This window comes from Desarmillaria tabescens, assembly GCF_030435595.1.
Source record: "Desarmillaria tabescens strain CCBAS 213 chromosome Unknown EV420scaffold_5, whole genome shotgun sequence".
Taxonomy (NCBI): Eukaryota; Fungi; Basidiomycota; class Agaricomycetes; order Agaricales; family Physalacriaceae; genus Desarmillaria; species Desarmillaria tabescens.
Window position 1 is genome coordinate 1109160 of NW_026848304.1, and position 17117 is coordinate 1126276.

The 17117-nt window shown below is 48.2% G+C and overlaps 6 protein-coding genes across 6 annotated transcripts; 2 read left to right on the forward strand and 4 right to left on the reverse strand.

Moving 5' to 3' along the window:
• Positions 1–437: 437 nt before the first annotated feature.
• On the forward strand, positions 438–5664 carry EV420DRAFT_1475521 (uncharacterized protein; the record flags this gene model as incomplete). Its single annotated transcript, XM_060469281.1, is given in 13 exon segments — positions 438–472; positions 522–706; positions 925–1323; positions 1377–1904; positions 1956–2810; positions 2887–4090; positions 4142–4154; positions 4174–4481; positions 4531–4855; positions 4905–5101; positions 5161–5468; positions 5499–5576; positions 5630–5664. The coding sequence occupies 13 exon segments, from the start codon at positions 438–440 to the stop codon at positions 5662–5664; spliced, it is 4470 nt and encodes a 1489-aa protein (XP_060336426.1).
• A 321-nt stretch (positions 5665–5985) lies between these two features.
• EV420DRAFT_1514089 (amino acid permease) lies at positions 5986–8651 on the reverse strand. Its single transcript, XM_060471793.1, has 18 exons — positions 8420–8651; positions 8358–8365; positions 8281–8307; positions 8191–8226; positions 8086–8135; positions 7920–8029; positions 7699–7869; positions 7590–7651; positions 7435–7537; positions 7328–7382; positions 7244–7272; positions 7133–7194; positions 6954–7078; positions 6827–6902; positions 6608–6774; positions 6397–6558; positions 6163–6344; positions 5986–6111 (listed from the first exon to the last, which is right to left on the reverse strand). Exons 1-18 carry the CDS (start codon positions 8578–8580, stop codon positions 6027–6029), a joined length of 1671 nt encoding a protein of 556 aa, XP_060336427.1. The 5' UTR covers positions 8581–8651; the 3' UTR covers positions 5986–6026.
• Positions 8652–9056: 405 nt separating this feature from the next.
• On the reverse strand, positions 9057–11020 carry EV420DRAFT_1514091 (uncharacterized protein). Its single transcript, XM_060471794.1, has 3 exons — positions 10669–11020; positions 9299–10621; positions 9057–9247 (listed from the first exon to the last, which is right to left on the reverse strand). The coding sequence occupies exons 1-2, from the start codon at positions 10837–10839 to the stop codon at positions 9497–9499; spliced, it is 1296 nt and encodes a 431-aa protein (XP_060336428.1). The 5' UTR covers positions 10840–11020; the 3' UTR covers positions 9057–9247; positions 9299–9496.
• A 559-nt stretch (positions 11021–11579) lies between these two features.
• Positions 11580–14972, forward strand: EV420DRAFT_1637520 (uncharacterized protein; the record flags this gene model as incomplete). Its single annotated transcript, XM_060476713.1, has 20 exons — positions 11580–11735; positions 11794–11952; positions 12004–12134; positions 12196–12202; positions 12255–12289; positions 12366–12379; positions 12430–12483; positions 12538–12663; positions 12717–12872; positions 12924–13068; positions 13131–13279; positions 13339–13421; positions 13483–13606; positions 13663–13779; positions 13833–13845; positions 13901–13948; positions 14003–14037; positions 14086–14483; positions 14531–14694; positions 14750–14972. The coding sequence occupies 20 exons, from the start codon at positions 11580–11582 to the stop codon at positions 14970–14972; spliced, it is 2337 nt and encodes a 778-aa protein (XP_060336429.1).
• Positions 14973–15301: 329 nt separating this feature from the next.
• Positions 15302–16437, reverse strand: EV420DRAFT_956445 (uncharacterized protein). The gene has a single exon (XM_060484139.1). It carries the CDS (start codon positions 16315–16317, stop codon positions 15664–15666), a length of 654 nt encoding a protein of 217 aa, XP_060336430.1. The 5' UTR covers positions 16318–16437; the 3' UTR covers positions 15302–15663.
• On the reverse strand, positions 16422–17116 carry EV420DRAFT_956345 (uncharacterized protein). Its single transcript, XM_060484138.1, has 2 exons — positions 16494–17116; positions 16422–16437 (listed from the first exon to the last, which is right to left on the reverse strand). The coding sequence occupies exon 1, from the start codon at positions 17061–17063 to the stop codon at positions 16734–16736; it is 330 nt and encodes a 109-aa protein (XP_060336431.1). The 5' UTR covers positions 17064–17116; the 3' UTR covers positions 16422–16437; positions 16494–16733.
• Position 17117: the final 1 nt, after the last annotated feature.

The window sequence follows — 17117 nt, forward strand, 5'->3', positions numbered from 1 at the left end:
CCAACAGATGGGTAATAGTCATCTGGAGAAATACGATCTAGGAGTTGTGAAGGTATAATGAAATGCTTCCGGCCCGGGGGCGAGTCCCTTGAATGCGAAGGCAACTAACTAACCAGGAGTCACGACAGTTGGATCTCTGACAGGCACCCCCTTATGTAGATGTTTGGGTTTGGGTTCGAGAGGCCCTCGGTATTTCATGACGACGAAACGGAAGCTTGTCATTGCCATTGACGGCATGATATAGAAAAGATCCTGTAAGGGTTATGTACAGGCCGGGAGAAGGGATACGGCTAAACAAACCGAAGGCAAAAGATGGCAAAGCAAAGCCTGCTTAGCTGATCCTTGGCATTGGTTTAGCACAAGGTTATTGACGCCTTCCGCGGTCTAAACGTCCCCTGCAGCTAGCGCACGAGCAGAACCGATAGTGAAGCCGAAAAATGGATCCGACGGCAGAAAAAGGAAATAACTCGGCGTGAGTGCCACCAGAGATTCCAGAATTCGAAAGAAAACATTGACGACAGGACAAGCGAACACTGGCACCGTCTACCGCCTCCACTGGTCCCATCTGCCGAGCTAACGGACGCGACAGCGCGGATACTTAAACTGGACAAACCGCTGCCACCGATGCCCTTGGAAGGGCAGAAAGAGGAAACGTTCCGAAGGTCATGGATGGAAACGGATAGAGAAGACGAGACCGGCAAACGAGGTAAGTGCTCGTATTCGGCATCAAGCATTCTGGGGACAACCGGATGAAGCCCAGAGAGGCAAAGTAGAGCAAAGCAGGCCAAAGACTGATCCCAACTGATCCATGCGACGCTGCTGTTTTCCAATTTTGGTGCTCACCCCTGCCTCACCTTACTTTCTCTTCTCTTCCTTCCCTCATGTTATCCTCGCCGCTGACTCTTGTCGACCTCCATAATCCAGATATTGACCCTGACTATATTCGTGCACCATCGTCGACCGCAGTCTCTTCACCATCGTTGAGCTCGAGCTCAAATACCTATGTTCGTCGCGCTCAAACTGCTTCCTCTCCTATCGAGCCGGACTGGTCCCCGAATCTCCGTTCAAATATCTCACAATCTACTAATCTTTCAGAATCAATAGTATCTCTTAATTCCCCAGCATCTCCCAACTTTTCTGGTCAATCTTTTCACCAACATCTCACTCGTTCTGTCTCCGACGGAGAGCCCTCATTCACTTCGGATTCCGGTCGTTCGCGCTCTTCAAAGTCCTTGTTTCTACCAGATCCTTCACATTTCCCCGACCCGTATCCGTTTCGCCCACCCCATCACCATTTCGTCTCTCCACCCCCAGGCCTTTCTGGTACGTCTCAGGCACTCAATTGCCTCGCTTTACTCTATGCTAACCCTCCCTAGATTCTTCTTCGTCAACCCGATCATCGGGCTACACGAGTTCAGGAAGTACATTGCTCTCAGGTGATTTCGTTCACGTCGCGTCAGGGGACGATGAAAGTGCCGCGGGAAGAATTATATCTGATTCTGTCGTGCAGCTGCTGGGCAGCGATGTGGTTCTATCTGCAGCTTCGCCAGGAATGCATCCCCGCGTCCCTGTAGCACATGCAGAGCGCTCAACAAGATGGTCCGAGGGCAGTTTTAGATCCCGTTCCTCCTCTGTTGGCAACAACATTCCCACCCACAACCACGACCATTTTGTTCCCAGGTTGCATGAGAAGCCTAGTTACGACATGGGATGGCATACCGTCGACGAAAGGGACGAAATGGGCATGAGTGAGGAAGATACGGATGATGATCAGGCCCTTGACGACGAGTATGACGAAGATGACAAGGAAGAAAGGACGTCGGCTGCTGTAATTGCTGACGAAGGTCGTGGGTTAATTGTTCATGGCGATAACGTCCCTCTCGCGCAGTTATCGGTCCAACCAGGTCTGTCTTCCTTCAGTGATCCAGAGACCTTGTTCAATTAACATGTTGTAGGGACTACCCATCTTCTCGTTGGGTCATCTGGTAATCCGAACGCTATGCCTGCTTTCCTGACGAACAATATCCCCCAAATCTACAACACCCTTTTGGCCCTGGATATCTCAGCCAACTTCCTCGGTGCTCTGCCTCCAGTTCTTGCGCTATGTGCTAATTTGGAAGAGCTCAATATTGCATCCAATCCACTACGCGTTTTACCGGTCTTTCTAGCGGATTTGTTAAATCTTCGAGTCCTCATCGCCGATTCGACTGGCATAAGTACCCTCCCAGAACCACTCGGGGATCTCGATAAATTGCACACCATCAGCGTCCGCAGAAATAAGATGCACGCACTTCCCAGTTGGCTTTGTCTGTTGCCAGCATTGCAGACTCTCTGTGTCGACGGAAACCCTTTCCAAGGTCCATGGAAAGCACTCGTAGAACCGTTGCTGGCAAAGACCCCAACGACGCCCGTATACCCACTTTCTACCCCGGTGTTCCCATTATCTTCAGCCAGTACCCAGAGTGGTACCGAAACGGACGGCACGGACGGTGACGACTTCTCCGGTTCACCCAGCGCAGTCTCGCCTGCACCTGCACCATTCAATTTACCTCTGGAGGAAGAAGAACAGACGATTACTCCTGCTAAAGGACCCTTCTTGGTCCATGCCAACTCTGCCTCCTTGCCATCCATCTCGGGTGATTCTCAGCGGCCTTTGGTGAGAACGCGGACAACACCCAATCGTTCTTTTCACAGCCAAAATCGAGCCAGAAGTACAGGTCCCGCATTGGAAGAATCTCCGGGTGCTGAGCTGCTTGAACAGTCAGATGATGCAGGGTACTTTGGTGATCATGAAATACGGAAGATGAAAAGTGCAGGGGACCTCCGCAGGGGCGCGTCCGCTGCCCCTTCATTTAATCCAGAACTCCCTGCGAATACGTTAACAAGGCCTACCATTGACTCATTACGCTACATCGGTATCGAGTAACAACCTCTTGGCGAAGCCCGGCCCTTCCGACCGTCCTATTACGAAGCGCTTTGCCAGTCTTGGAGCCTCAACAACCCTAGGAAGTCCCCCACGCAGCGCGTCGAATGGCTCAAGACCCGCTCTTACTGCCTCACTCTGGGACAATATTTCAGAGGACGATGACCAACCTTATGACTCACATAATCGGGTGTCTTTTGTCCCGGATAGCACGTCATCACCCAAACTCGCAAACGACGACCTGAATGGTAAAGCCACCGTTAGACCGCGTCCTCCTAAAGATAGCAAAGAGAAAGGGAGTCGATGGGGGTTCTTGAAGAAAATGTCGATGGGGAAAATGAAGATCGATTCTCCATCACGTCCCTTCACCGCACATTCCAGTTCCGGAGTAACGCCTAGACCTTCCAACGGCATGCAACCCTTGTTCCATCGCACGAGCAAATCCCCTCAAATTGACGTGCGGTTTTCAACGACAGGAAACTTGGATGCTTTCACCCCTCCGTCTATATCGACGTCCGCCCCGTCTTCTGAACCTCCCGCCCACGAATTACCGTCAACGAACAAATTAGCACCCCCTTCTCTGGCGTCCTCGTCTACCCTTCTAGCGCCACCTTCCCCCGCCCCACGATCTAGCAAGCGCCGAAGCTTCCTCCCATTTGACACTCCAATCTCCCTCACTATCCCAGAGCCGTCATCATTCATTCCCGGCGTGACAGCCACAAACGACGACGATCCGGAAACACGGATAAGGTCCCCCAGTCCTGTCATCGATCACGAGAAGCTTCTGCGGCGCGAAGAAGAAAGGGCACGGGAGGCGTACATGAGGGCTCTTCGTTCAGTCATGGCGTATCTGAAAGACATGAATGATCTGGGAACCGTACAACAACCTATGGCAACGAATATCCCTGGTTCTGAAGAAACCATTCCTCGGTCACGACGCCCTACTATTGTGGAAAATGGCCGGGAAGTTTCGATGGCGCTAAGTGGAACCACAGTTGTCTCATCAGATTCGGGCCAACTACGGTCAAGCGAATCGATAGCAGGGATGCGAAGTGGGGGTGCGGCACAGACGCTCAGCGTCGCAACAACAGATAGTGGGTCATCCGAAGAACGTGTGTATAAGGATGACAAGGGCAAACGAGCAATGGTCATTCGTGAAATCGTCGCGTGCGTTATATATCTTGTTTCATTATGACTTTCGCACTAATGAATCTGTAGCACGGAACGGACAGTATGTGAGGGGACTGCAGGAACTCATGGATATCTACATCAAGCCGGGTTGTGCCCCTGTCAATATGCTTACTGGCGGCTCCAGTAAGGAAACGGTCGTTCCTCCATCAGAGCGAAAAGTCGTTTTCAACGGGGTGGACGCACTATTCTCCTTCCACAAAGAGAGTTTTCTACCGTCACTAGAAGTCGCAGCAGCGCCACTCATGAAGCCCAAAGCAGATCAAGACGCAGACGCTGATGGACAACTCTCATTGAATGTAGCTAAGGCTGTTGGTAATATTTTCGTCAAGCACGCTGCCTTCATGAAAATGTATTCAAGTTATATCAAGTGCGTTTTCCATGTTTCAGTTCTTCGTTGTGCTGAACTGTTATCATAGCAACTTTGACCATTCCGTACAGCGTGTCAAGTATTGGACATCAGATCGTAACACGTCTGGGAGCTCCAGTCCAGGGTCGACAATGTCACCATCGTCAAGTACAGCCCAACTTGTTGGTCTTGGCTTGACAATGTCTGCCGTTTCATCGCCGATTGTCGTCGAAAGTAGCTCGGGTCCAGCCGGATTGCCAAATCTCTCTAGTGGCCAACGGAAGCGGATACGCACTTATCTGAAGAGATGTCGGATGAGTCCACGACACTCGCAGCTGAACCTAGAAGGATATCTTCTCCTCCCAGTACAACGCATACCTCGGTATCGGTTGCTTGTGAGTTCTTATATTCTAAGAAACTCTTTTATTGACATATCTCTCACAGTTGGAAGAATTACTTCGAAGCACACCGCCTAGCTATGATTTCATGGAAGATCCTCTGGATCGCGCCTTATCCGAAATCTCACTTTTGGCTAATAACATGAATGAAGGCAAACGCGAGTCCGAGTCAAGACGAAAGTTGGTACAATGGCAGGCAAGAATACGAGGCAAATTTCCCAGTCCGTTGGTACAACCGCATCGGTAGGTCTATCATATCGACGATTTCGAATTGACTGACAACTTCGATGACTTCTATGAAGGCGGCTTATAATGGACGGTCCGCTATTATTGACACGGGTTGTACGGAAAGCCGTCGTGTCCTTCGAAGCCATAAATTCGCAAGGAGACGCCTCTACCGTTCAAGTTGACTGCTTAGCGCCCGAATTAACTCCCCGGCCTCTTGTCGGCATCCTCTGTAACGATCTCTTGGTTCTCTGTCGAGATCCTTCCGATGGACAAGACCCTTCGTCTTCTGTTGATCTTTGGGCAGTCCTAAGGATGCAAACATTGCCGCAACCTGCCAGTATTGTTCACGGAAACGGTTGGTCCTTCCATCTGCAACCTTGTGGTGTGTTGTCCTGACTTGAAACCCTCGTAGCCCTCCGGCTGGTGGATAACAAAGCGATACTGTACTTTGACGCCCCATCCTCGTCCGATGCCTTGAACTGGTATCGAGGTCTGTATTATATTCATTGCTGTTGCAAGTCTCAGCTGATATTCTGCTGTTAGCGATTAACCTCCATATCCCCGCCTCCAAAACATAGACAGGTCGTATGGTACCTACCTTTGATATCTCTTTTCTATACATAATTGCATATCATCGTTTACATAGACTCTGTTGTTCATTCACATCTCAAACAATTTTCCTCCCACACTATTCAATAGCCTGATGATCGACTTTATTATTCCTACTCTGTATTGCAACTCATCGTTCTACACTATTTCAATTCAACTTATGTCTGGCCTATTTGCTAGCATCTGCTCTTGTAAAATCAATTGGAAAATACATTGCGGAGGGATGTAAATGCACAGATTATATGCTTTTTAAGAACAGCATCTACATTAAGTACCTAAGTAATAATAATCATGATATACATCGTAATCACATCTGAATGATTTCGTTAGTTCACCCGACAGAAAGGGACGAAAAGCAACTCACAAGCCACTGCCAGAAAGCCTCCATCTTATTCCTCGGCGCAGGCTCATCATAACTGTAAAGCTAGTCAGGATCGATTCGGTGAGAAGGATACCGGTAGACGTACGTGTCAGCCTCAATTTCTGCGATGTTTGTCACGAAGTCCATATCGCGAGCGCGAACGTAAGGCACTTTGTAGTAGAATTTGGCGGCGATGTAAAGTACGGGGAAGAGCATCAAAGGGAAGTAGTTCGTCACAAAAGTGTCTCGCGCCCAGTGACCTTTGAGGAAGACATTCCATCCACTCAACTAAGAATGACATAAGATGTGCATACAACACCAAAAGACAGTTGTAACTCACGAAGCAAATGACGAGAGAGGCGATCATGCCGTACCATGCTGGGAAAGGCTGGAATCTGACCGCGAACGGCATCTTACTTCGGTCGTAGCCTTGGACTTTCAGACCCTGGTAGAACCGAAGATAAGTGAGGCAGATACCGAACCAAGTCATCAGACCGGCAACCTGATGAATTTTTGAGCTTCGTTACCGCCAGAATGGAACGCCCACTTACAGCAGTCATGTTGGCAAACCAATTAAACACTTTACCCGACCCCTCGTTAACACCCATATAAGACAGAGTGGCGAAAAGGGAACAGAAGATAATGGAAACGTAAGGAAGACCTTTGCGGGTCGTGCGCAGGAAGATCTTGGGAGCATTGCCAGAAGCAGCGAGACCGTCTAGAGAATGATGAGGTCATGATTGATGATTTTCAGCACATATAAAACTCACAGAGAGCTCGAGAGCTGGTGTATAGATCACTGGAAGCCGCAGACCAGGCTGACGTCAAGAGAGCAGCATTGATCACCTACGAGGTAAATGTAAATACGAGGTGCAAATGATTACCACGTAAACTTACAGATGGAAGGCCTCCAATGCCTGCATTCTTGATAGCGATGACAAAAGGCGACGAGGCGGCAGTACCATCACTCAGATTCAGTCTTGAATCAGTCGATGGCACGAGGAGACCGATGACCGCGGTACCTGATTAATAGTTCAGTAAGTCAAGATGCATAATTATTTCCATTGGGTTTTTACCTCCGATGTAGAACAGAAGAATACGGATATAGACTCTTCTGATGGCCTTGGGCAAGTTCCGTCTGTAAATTGTATTAGACACTAGACAGCGAATGTCCGACTTGCAAGTACCTGGGGTTCTTGGCCTCACCAGCGGCGATCTGGAAATGGTTGGATCAGAACCAGTGTAAACGAAAGGTAATCGATAACACTTACAGCGACAATCTCGGTTCCAATGAAAGAAAAGGCTGCCTGGGTCATAACAGACCACCTGAGATGTATGTTAACGAAGACTCAGACGTAAGAGTTAGAGAAGGTTATACCATCCCAAGAATCGGCCTTCCGCGCCTCCAATGCCTCCATACTGTGCGAATGGACCTGGGTGTTTCCAATACCTGAAACCAAGCCGGTCATGGTTAGGACCGCCTATTATTTATGAGTCAGGATAGTGTTCTCGTGAGAAGAGGAGTTGCCCTACCTCCGAGGTCGAGGACGATGCCAAGAATTATGAGACCCGTGATCGTGATAACTTTGATGGAACTAGAAGATTTTTAGATGCCAAAGAATAGAGGAGAAATAAGGCATACGCAAAGATAAATTCTGCTTCACCGTATACCCCAGCGCCGAACATATTGATTGTGACGACGACAACCAAGCATATTGTTATCCATGCTGAATTGTTGACGGTCTTGTTCCAGTAGTTAATGAGGATTGCCGCGGCACTTAGTTCGGCGGGCAAGATAATCGTCCAATTGTACCTGCCCACATGATAAATATTTGATGCGGAATTGCCATGTGGACGACATACCAGTAATTCCAACCCATTGTGAAACTCAATGCGGGGTCAACGAAACGCTCGGCCAATTTGATATGACCACCAGGAATGGGCAGGTAAGCAACCATCTCCCCTAGGGAGACCTACGAGAAGGTCAGATGGTGAACTTTTTTAAAAAAAGGCGTGGGGATGTACGTACCATGACACTCCAGCATATTGTTCCAACAGTGATGTAGCCAAGTAGAAGACCTTTCAACATCAGTTAGACGAGGTAATCAGTGATCGAGGACATTGAGTGAAGTACCAACTGGCCCGCCATTCATCAAAGATGTTGCAGTTCCTGGCGAGGAATTTTAGTGGAGTTACACGTCATGTGGAGTGCCATCTCACGTACCCAAAAACAACCCGGTACCGATAACACCTGTGGCATAATGTTGGAATAGAACGAGAACAAAACAGTACGAGACGAACCTCCAATACTGTAGATACAAAGTCAGTTACATGAACGCCTAAAGGAAATGAGTTAGACGCACCTAATCATAGCAATGTGACGGTTCTTGAGCTGACGAACAAGCGTCTGCTGGCCGTTAGTGTAGTCGGCATGAGACAGCTCGTGCGCAGATTCGACGTCGGAAGAGGCATGAATCTTGGACTCTGAGGCATTTTTCTCGTTCGACGACAGCTTGTCGGACATTATGTCGAAAGATGATGACGCAGGAAGATAGCCGAAGGCGTCAGTTCAATTTATATGTAAAAAGAAGCGCCTGCTCAGGGTCTCCGCACCAAAGTAAAAATTGTACCTCACCCAGGCCGATTTCGGGCCTGAAACGCGCCCAAGGAACCCGCATGGCGATAAGTAAATAGTGCTGCATATGCTCGTAGCACCACTTGGCCAGGGGCTACCTCAAATAGTATCCCGATTCTAATTTTATCGTTACTACCCGCATGAGCAGAGAAATAGATTAGAACGAGCTTTCTTATCAGGAGAAGGTCACTTTTTGATCAACATTCACTTTGATGATTCACGGATCACCGCCGCTGACAAGAGCAATCAATCACCAGCACCAACCTGCACCAACACGAGGACAGAAGTTTCGAGACGTCAGTACATGTACTTGGTCACAGTACAGAACTTCAAGCACTCTTAGTGGCCGAATATGAAATTTCATCCGCAAAAAAAAAGCCTGCGATCGGTTGCATAAAAGATGATCCGCCACACCGAAAGATAAGAAGGTTCTCGCCCAACCTACAATCAAAGCTCTGAATGAATTGTGTGCCAAGCCTTGAATGGGGGGGATGCGGGAGTCGCAGAGAAGCCCTGGGTCGTTAAGTCCCGACTTTTTGTGACAGCTCTATCTTTTCTAGAATCCACAGGGTCTGCCACGGCCTGCGCGCAGTGTTCAACCACTCACATAGCTTCGTCCAAATCAATGGCCGCACACGACCAGAATTTAAAGCATTTGATTTACTCAGCATTACCCCATGTCAAGGGGCGGGACATGAGGGGATAAACCGCTGCCCAATGGATGTCTACATGTTACAACCAGATTTTTCTAATTACTTACATGACGGCATAAATGATTAAGCTGCTCCTAGACTGATGTTGATCATTATAGTTTGAATGCTCCAATCATGTAGCTAAGGTCCGAGAGCCCTTCCCCTGATATTCCATCTCCATCCTCAGGCTTTCCTCCAGCAGTTGAAGGGCGTGATTGTGAAGGTATCGGGCGTCGAGAGGGCATAGGTGGTGACTGTAGTAGCTCGCACGGTGGTGTAATGTGTGGCGAGTGACATGTTGATAGGAGAGGAGACATATCGAATTCCAATGGTCTCCAAATACTGGACTCTAGTGGTCCGTATGCCGGGCTTGAAGGCGAATCATCTGATACGCTCAGGGCAGTTAAGTTGATCCAGCTACCGGCTCGATCATACTCTTCCAATGCAACACCCCTCTGGGCATCCAGATTCCACTCTTTCGCTTCACATTGTCGTGCAGCTAACCACGCTGACAGCGAATTGGTATTAGTGGAGTCAAATGACGCAGACGAAGGAGACGGCGGTGGCAATCGAGGTCGAGGTCGATGTCGAGCAATAAGTAGTGGGTCCGACTGCCAATGCGTCTTAGGGAGTTCCGGAAGATCAGGCTGATCAAGTGACCTTCGCTTTTGAGCGAATTTGAATCTCTTGGTTACTTGAGCAACATTCCTAACGGCCTGCCGTAAGTTTAGAATGCTTTTGGAGACTTTGTGCAATTTGCGGGTTGGACGTTGCGGCAAACGCTCCTCCTCAGTTTCAGGTGGCTCAGGCGCTCGAGCGCCGCTCCGTGAAAGAGGACGGGAATAATGTGATACAAAAGAAGAGGGCGTTAACGGTCGTAGGATCTCGCGACGAACTGGAGACTCCCAGGGAACATATGGACTATTAGGATGACTTAGGACGGGCATGTGGAACAGAGAATTGTCTGTAGCAGGTGTGTTATTTCTTCGGCTCCCCGGAGATGATGAAATGGGTGGCGATGATTGTAAGGGAGGCGTTGATATCGGAAATCCAGTCGGAAAAGCAAAAGACGGGAAGTTGATATCGAGTAGAGTCGATAACTGTAGAGAAGAAGATGGAGGGAGAGGGGGTAGGGGATGAAATGTCGATGTCTCTGAAAGCTTGTGATTACCGGGACTGGTATCTTTCTTGCTCCCTAAGGGAACGGTAGGGGCGTCAGTAAATTTACTGAAGGCGTCCTGGTTGGAATTAGCAAACAAAGCGAAAAGACGGGATCATAACGCACTCCGTTGAGATCAAACGCCCTGTCAACAAGTGGAGAACGAGGAGTAGACCGTCGTTCGTTGACATTGTGTCTGGATATTGGTGAGGTCGGGGGATGGGATGGGCATCTGTTTTCGTGACTGGCGTGAAGAAGAAAGGTATGTTCATGACTAGTTCGGCCACGCGGTGACATGGAACTAAAGGCGAGGATTTGACAAGGCAAGAAAGAATATTAGGCGCGGTTGAAGACGTTGACAAAGTTGAAAGAACGTAAGCTGCACGGCCGCGATGGTGCTTCGTAATAAAGGTCGTAAAGTATCGAGAACGGGCAAGGAAGAAGCAGACAAAACCAGGGTATTGGGTATGTAAAGCGGAATAAGCAACACGAGGAGGACTGTCACTCAACGACACAGCCACGTGGGCAACATCCCCATTTGTCTGTCGATCAACTGCCCGGTCCTATCCGGTCCCGCCCGATCGTTGATCGCATTCGCAGTCGCGACCACGTTGAACTAGCCTACTAGGCCTGCAGCTGCTCAGTGCAATCACTCATATGATTTCTGTCATGGCTCCGCCACCTATCAGTGCCGAATATAACCCACAAAAATACTCATACGTCGTCCTCTTGTGACCTTGTTATCGTGAGGCACCACCTCAATCTGACGTATAAGTGAATCAGTGTCGTCATTGAACCTCGTTGCCTCATCTTATTTTCTAGCCTTTCCAGGCAAGTTTTGCCGTTTGACCTCCGGTCTCCCAATAGGAACGCGAACAGTGCCAGGGTGTTGCTCCCAGTGGTGGGGACCGCTTGATATTCGGGTGTGGCATACTCTCATCCGCTTATATTTCGGGTACCTCATTTTTAAAAAATTGCTGGCAGAGCTCTTAAAAAGGTGGAGAAATCTCTCACTGAAAGACGATAGTACGCTCAAGATGTTTGTCCCCAGGATATTGTCCTTATTTATAACTGCTACCTTCTTCGCTTCCCCGGCTCTCTCAGCTTCTTCACAAACTTACAATTGGAAAAATGTCAAAATTGGCGGCGGTGGTGGTTTTGTCCCCGGTATTGTCTTCAACCCATCTGAAAAAGTAATTTGTTACTACCATATCTTCTATACATCATTACCATGACTGATATGCACAATAGGGATTAGCCTATGCTCGAACCGACATTGGAGGGGCGTATAAGCTCAATTCCGATGATACTTGGACCCCTTTGTTGGACTTTGTTGACGACGCAAGATGGAACTATTGGGGTGTTGATGCCCTGGCTACAGATCCCGTCGAGACCAATCGTCTTTATCTGGTAAATCATTGTAGAATTTCAATGGCACAAGCTAACGAACGCATTGATCAGGCGACCGGGATGTACACCAACTCCTGGGATCCTAACAATGGCCAAATACTAATATCGACTGATTATGGCTCAACTTTCACTGCGTCTAATCTCTCATTCAAAGTCGGGGGAAATATGCCCGGTCGCGGAATGTAAGAACTTCTTTCCCGTTTAATAACACCTTTCTCCGGTGATAGTGAAGCCTTCGTTTAGGGGAGAGGTGCGTTAACTTAGCATTAAATGGACCAACAATTGAACTCGTTTCATTTCAGCGCCTTGTTGTTGATCCAAACAATAATGCTATTCTGTTCTTTGGAGCAAGGAGCGGAAATGGGCTCTATAAATCTAACTAATTACGGCTCTACTTGGTCTAAAGTCACCAGTCTTCCCAGTGCAGGTATGTCGTTGCATGCCTTCCTCCTCCCGTCCTATTTAATCGTGAGATAGGAACATATATCCCCGACCCCTCCGACACTACTGGCTACAACGCAGATATAATAGGTCTGTCCTCCAAATTAACAGACATTTTCTAGCAGGATACAAAACATTGCTCAGGTATTTCCTGGGTTACCTTCGATTCGACATCAGGATCTTCTGGTTCCGCTACTCCGCGGATCTTTGTCGGTGTGGCGAATCAAGGTTCCAACAATATTTTTGTCTCTGAAAATGGCGGAAGTACCTGTGAGTATTGTAGTCATTTTCTTTTCGGTCACTTCCTAATTATCTGTACTAAGGGTCTGCCGTGGCCGGACAAAACAATACCTATATTCCTCACAAGGGCGTCCTCTCACCTGACGAGCATGTCCTTTACATAAGCTATAGCAATGGAGCAGGCCCATACGATGGTACTCTTGGGAGCGTTTACAAGTACAATATCTCCTCCTCTACTTGTAAGCGCGTAGTTTGAGTTTTAGACAATCGGTGTACTGATGGCTTGACAGGGACGGATATTACGCCTGTCTCAGGGTCAGATTTGTATTTCGGATTTGGTGGTCTTGATGTCGACCTTCAGAAACCTGGTACCCTTATGGTCGCTGCGCTGAATTCGTGGTGGCCCGACGGTCAGATTTACCGGTCAACGGATAGGTCTGTGAACCTGTTCGATCCTTTTCTTTCTTTTTCCCTTGACCGTCTGTGTACGTTTCTAGTGGCGCAACCTGGTCCCCTTTCTGGGCGTGGAATGGATATCCCAACATTAACAAATACTATACCTATTCCGACAGTCTTGCACCATGGCTTGGGCCTAATTATGTAGATACGGTTCTCGGTGACAAGCAGATTGGATGGATGATGGAAGGTACGCGTATATTATCTAGCCTTCCTTATGATCCCCCTGGCTGACAATATAAACCACAGCTCTCAGCATCGACCCATTCGATTCTAATCATTTCCTGTACGGTACTGGCGCGACCATATATGGTAGCCACGATTTGACCAAAGTATGCAAGCCCTTTAATAATGGAAAGCAAATACGCTGACTAGGTTTGTCTATGTTCAAAGTGGGACACTACCCACAATATTACTCTCCAGTCATTAGCAGATGGTCTCGAAGAGACATCCGTTCAAGCACTGATTTCTCCACCGAGTGGTCCTCACTTACTGTCCGCCCTTGGGGATATTGAAGGTGCCTATCTCTTCTGTAGTTGTTTCTTGCACAATTATATTTAATCGTCTCGGCAGGTTTCGTTCACAACGACTTGAATGTAGCACCGAGCAACTATTACACAAATCCAACATGGAGCACATCCGCTGATATTGATTATGCCGGTAACAAGCCCACGAACATTGTTCGCATCGGTATGTCGTTCAAGATCGCACAGTTCTTCCAAATGCTCATCTTCTTTCGATAGGCACCGGAGACAGGTGAATGCCTATCATTATTTTCATTAGTCGCCAGCTTCTCTAAAGGTCTTCGCAGTACTACAGGCAAGCAGGTTGCCATATCGACTGATTCTGGCGCCACCTGGTAATTATACCTCCAGTAGTTGACAAGTCTTCTAACCTACAGCCATTAAAACAGGTCTCAGGATTACGGTGCCGCCGACAATGTGTCAGGTATGTCAAGTTTTAACGCACAGATCCCAAGTGACTCACAAATTTCAGGCGGCAAAGTAGCATTTTCTGCGGACGGTGATACCGTTCTCTGGCGCACCGGTTCGAACGGTGTCCAAGTTTCCCAGTATACCAACAGTTTCACCACAGTGTCTTCTCTTCCGTCGACCGCTGCGATAGCGTCGGATAAGTTGAACAACTCCATATTCTACGGAGCTGCTTCTTCATCTTTCTACTTATCAACTGACGGCGGCAAGACTTTTACGGCGAAGGGTTCTCTTGGCTCCTCTACGTCTCCGGTAAAGATTGTTGTCAACCCTAATGTTACCGGCGATGTGTGGGTCTCCACCGACAAGGGACTATTCCATTCCACTGATCTGGGATCATCATTTTCTGCAATCTCCGGTATATCACAAGCATGGTCAATTGCTTTGGGCGCTCCAGCTACTGTGCGTGTCATTTGTATTGCCCAGGTCAGATGCTCACGTCAATATAGAGTGGTGACTATCCTGCTGTGTTCGCTGCTGCGAACTACGGAGGAGTTGGGTATTTCAGATCCGACGATGCCGGCGTGAGTTGGGTAAAAATCAACGATGCTAGTCATGGGTTTGCTTCTGCGTCAGGGAATTGTCTTGCAGCTGATCCTCGTATCTACGGACGGTACGGGTTTTCAGGTGGTGTTCCGGATAATCTAATACTGACAGAAATCTTTTAGGGTGTACATCGGCACTAATGGTCGGGGCATATTCTATGGAGATATATCCGGCTCTGTGACCACGTCTGTTTCAACATCAACAACTACCACAAAAGCGTCTACAACGACGAGTGCAACTACCACAAGAGTAGGTACCACAACGACAACTACAGCATCAGCCAGTACTCCAACGACGACATCGCTTTCTGGAGCTTACGGACAATGCGGGGGTAAGAATGGATGACTATTTCCTTTTTCCGTTAGCCTAAAACCAGCAATGCTTTAGGTATCAATTGGACAGGTCCTACCGCGTGTGTTGCAGGTTATACTTGTACATATTTAAATGACTGTGAGTCATATTTCATCATCGTTATGGGCGCCTGGTCACCAGTATCCGCAGACTATTGGCAGTGCGTTCCTTCATGAGACTCATTTCGTCCCGATCGTAGTGGTTTGTCAGCTGTAATTGGAATGTACATGTAAGAATGTGCGCATATCTCTCTACCCGGACTGCTCCCAGACCTAGTGGTCTCTTAGCAAAGATATCTTGCGACAATATACCACTTACTTCAAAAAGGCGTCGACGATCAACTACATTTACCCCTCGACAACTTGTGAGATCTAGATTCACAAGCTTTGGACAGGCATCGATAATTGGAAACAGACCATCATCTACACGCAGTTTCAATCCGTTAGTGGCAACTATCGCCAATGACACTTACTGGTTATTTTCGTCCCTGCAAGTTCCAATGTCGCAAGTTCCGGACAACATGAAATGAAGGGCGCCACCTCGTCATCCACGCCGGTGTTATTTAGCATCAAGGTTTGGAGAGCACAAGGCTCGTCGTCTTCAAACGTAGGCATTAAACCGGCCAGGTCTGAAGATCGCAAAGATGGCATGCTTGACAGGTTGAGATACTATAACAAAAGTGATATCAGCATTGGGTGGCCACAAGAAAAAGAAAAGCACGAACTTTGCATTTACGGCCAACACGGGATATCATACGGCACAAAGCACGCGATTCCCTGCTTCTCATCAAGCTCAGCTTGGTATTGGATACAAGACTCAGTGATTCTAGCCTTCCATGTTCAGCCAGCAAGTCAGTGACGAGTGCCAAATCGTCGTCGTGTAACGTCATCGACGAGGTATTATTAATTGTCGTATTCGGGCTTGTGCCAACGCCCAGCGCTCCTATCGCCAGGATTTTCAATCGGGGAAGGCTATGAATTGTAACACACAACTCTGCGGAAGATATCGCGGTAGACGTCAAACACAACTTTTCCAGATAGGGAGCTTGCTTCACCCATAAGGAGGGCTTGCGAATCCCAGTGAAGGAGACATCCAGTCGTCTTAGGTTCGGAAATATAGTTGTAAGAGCCACCATAGAATGGTCGGAGACTGCAGTTTGGCGGAGCTTTAGATTGCGAAGGTTTACATGCCTGAAATCTTCATCCACACCCGACAAGAACTTTGAGAACGTTGTATCCGTCTGAAGAGGTTCAGCTATATAGCTGAATGAAACTAGGTAGACCAAAGACGAACCCAGTTGGATATCTTTGCGAGCTTGAGCACCTCTAACTCTGGGCATGCCACGAGCAACTCGGCCAGTGAAGCTGGAGTTGCGGAGGTATAGTTAAAATTTGCAACTCTGAGCTGTGGACATTTGGACGCCGCCGAGATAGTTCTACCGCTCACTTTAGAGCACCCACTGGCATGATTTACCGTCATAAGCGAATGTCTCAACCATTAAACATGATAACGCACCGGAGAACGAGCACCTTCAGCTGAGGCGCAGTTAGAAGGACGGACGCAAAGACCTCATCCGCAATCTTCTCAAATCCCGTTATACGGAGTTCCCGCAGATTTGCACCGAACCTCTTGATAGAAGAGATAGTATTCCTATTGACCCCGGGAAGGTTGTTTGACAAAGTAACAGACGATCCATTCAAGAAATACTAGATACACTGTGAGTGAAGAGTACATGAGGGAGCTTTCAAGGAAGGCTCATCGCACAGTAACAATAATTTCATGAGATAAATATGTCGGCCACGCAGCACTCAGCATCCCAAAGATCCTGCCTTTCAGTTCCTCTGGGACGAGTTTCAAATACTGGGAAGTTTGTTTCCAGATGGTTTCATTGTTATGAAGCTGAACGAATTTGGCTGCGAAAACTCTTGCGCATAGTGTGACAAAGCTGGGCACAGTGTTTACGGGAAGCACGCGCGTAGAAGAGGCGGCCGATGATGGATAGTTGAGCTGAGCAGAAGGGTTGTCCGCTTCTGAGGGCGCGCCGAACACGAGTTCAGTGGTTCGGTGCCTTTTGTTTCTAGACATTCCTAACGAGACGCGAAGACCACCGTCTGTGATGGTAAAAGATAGATAGACTCA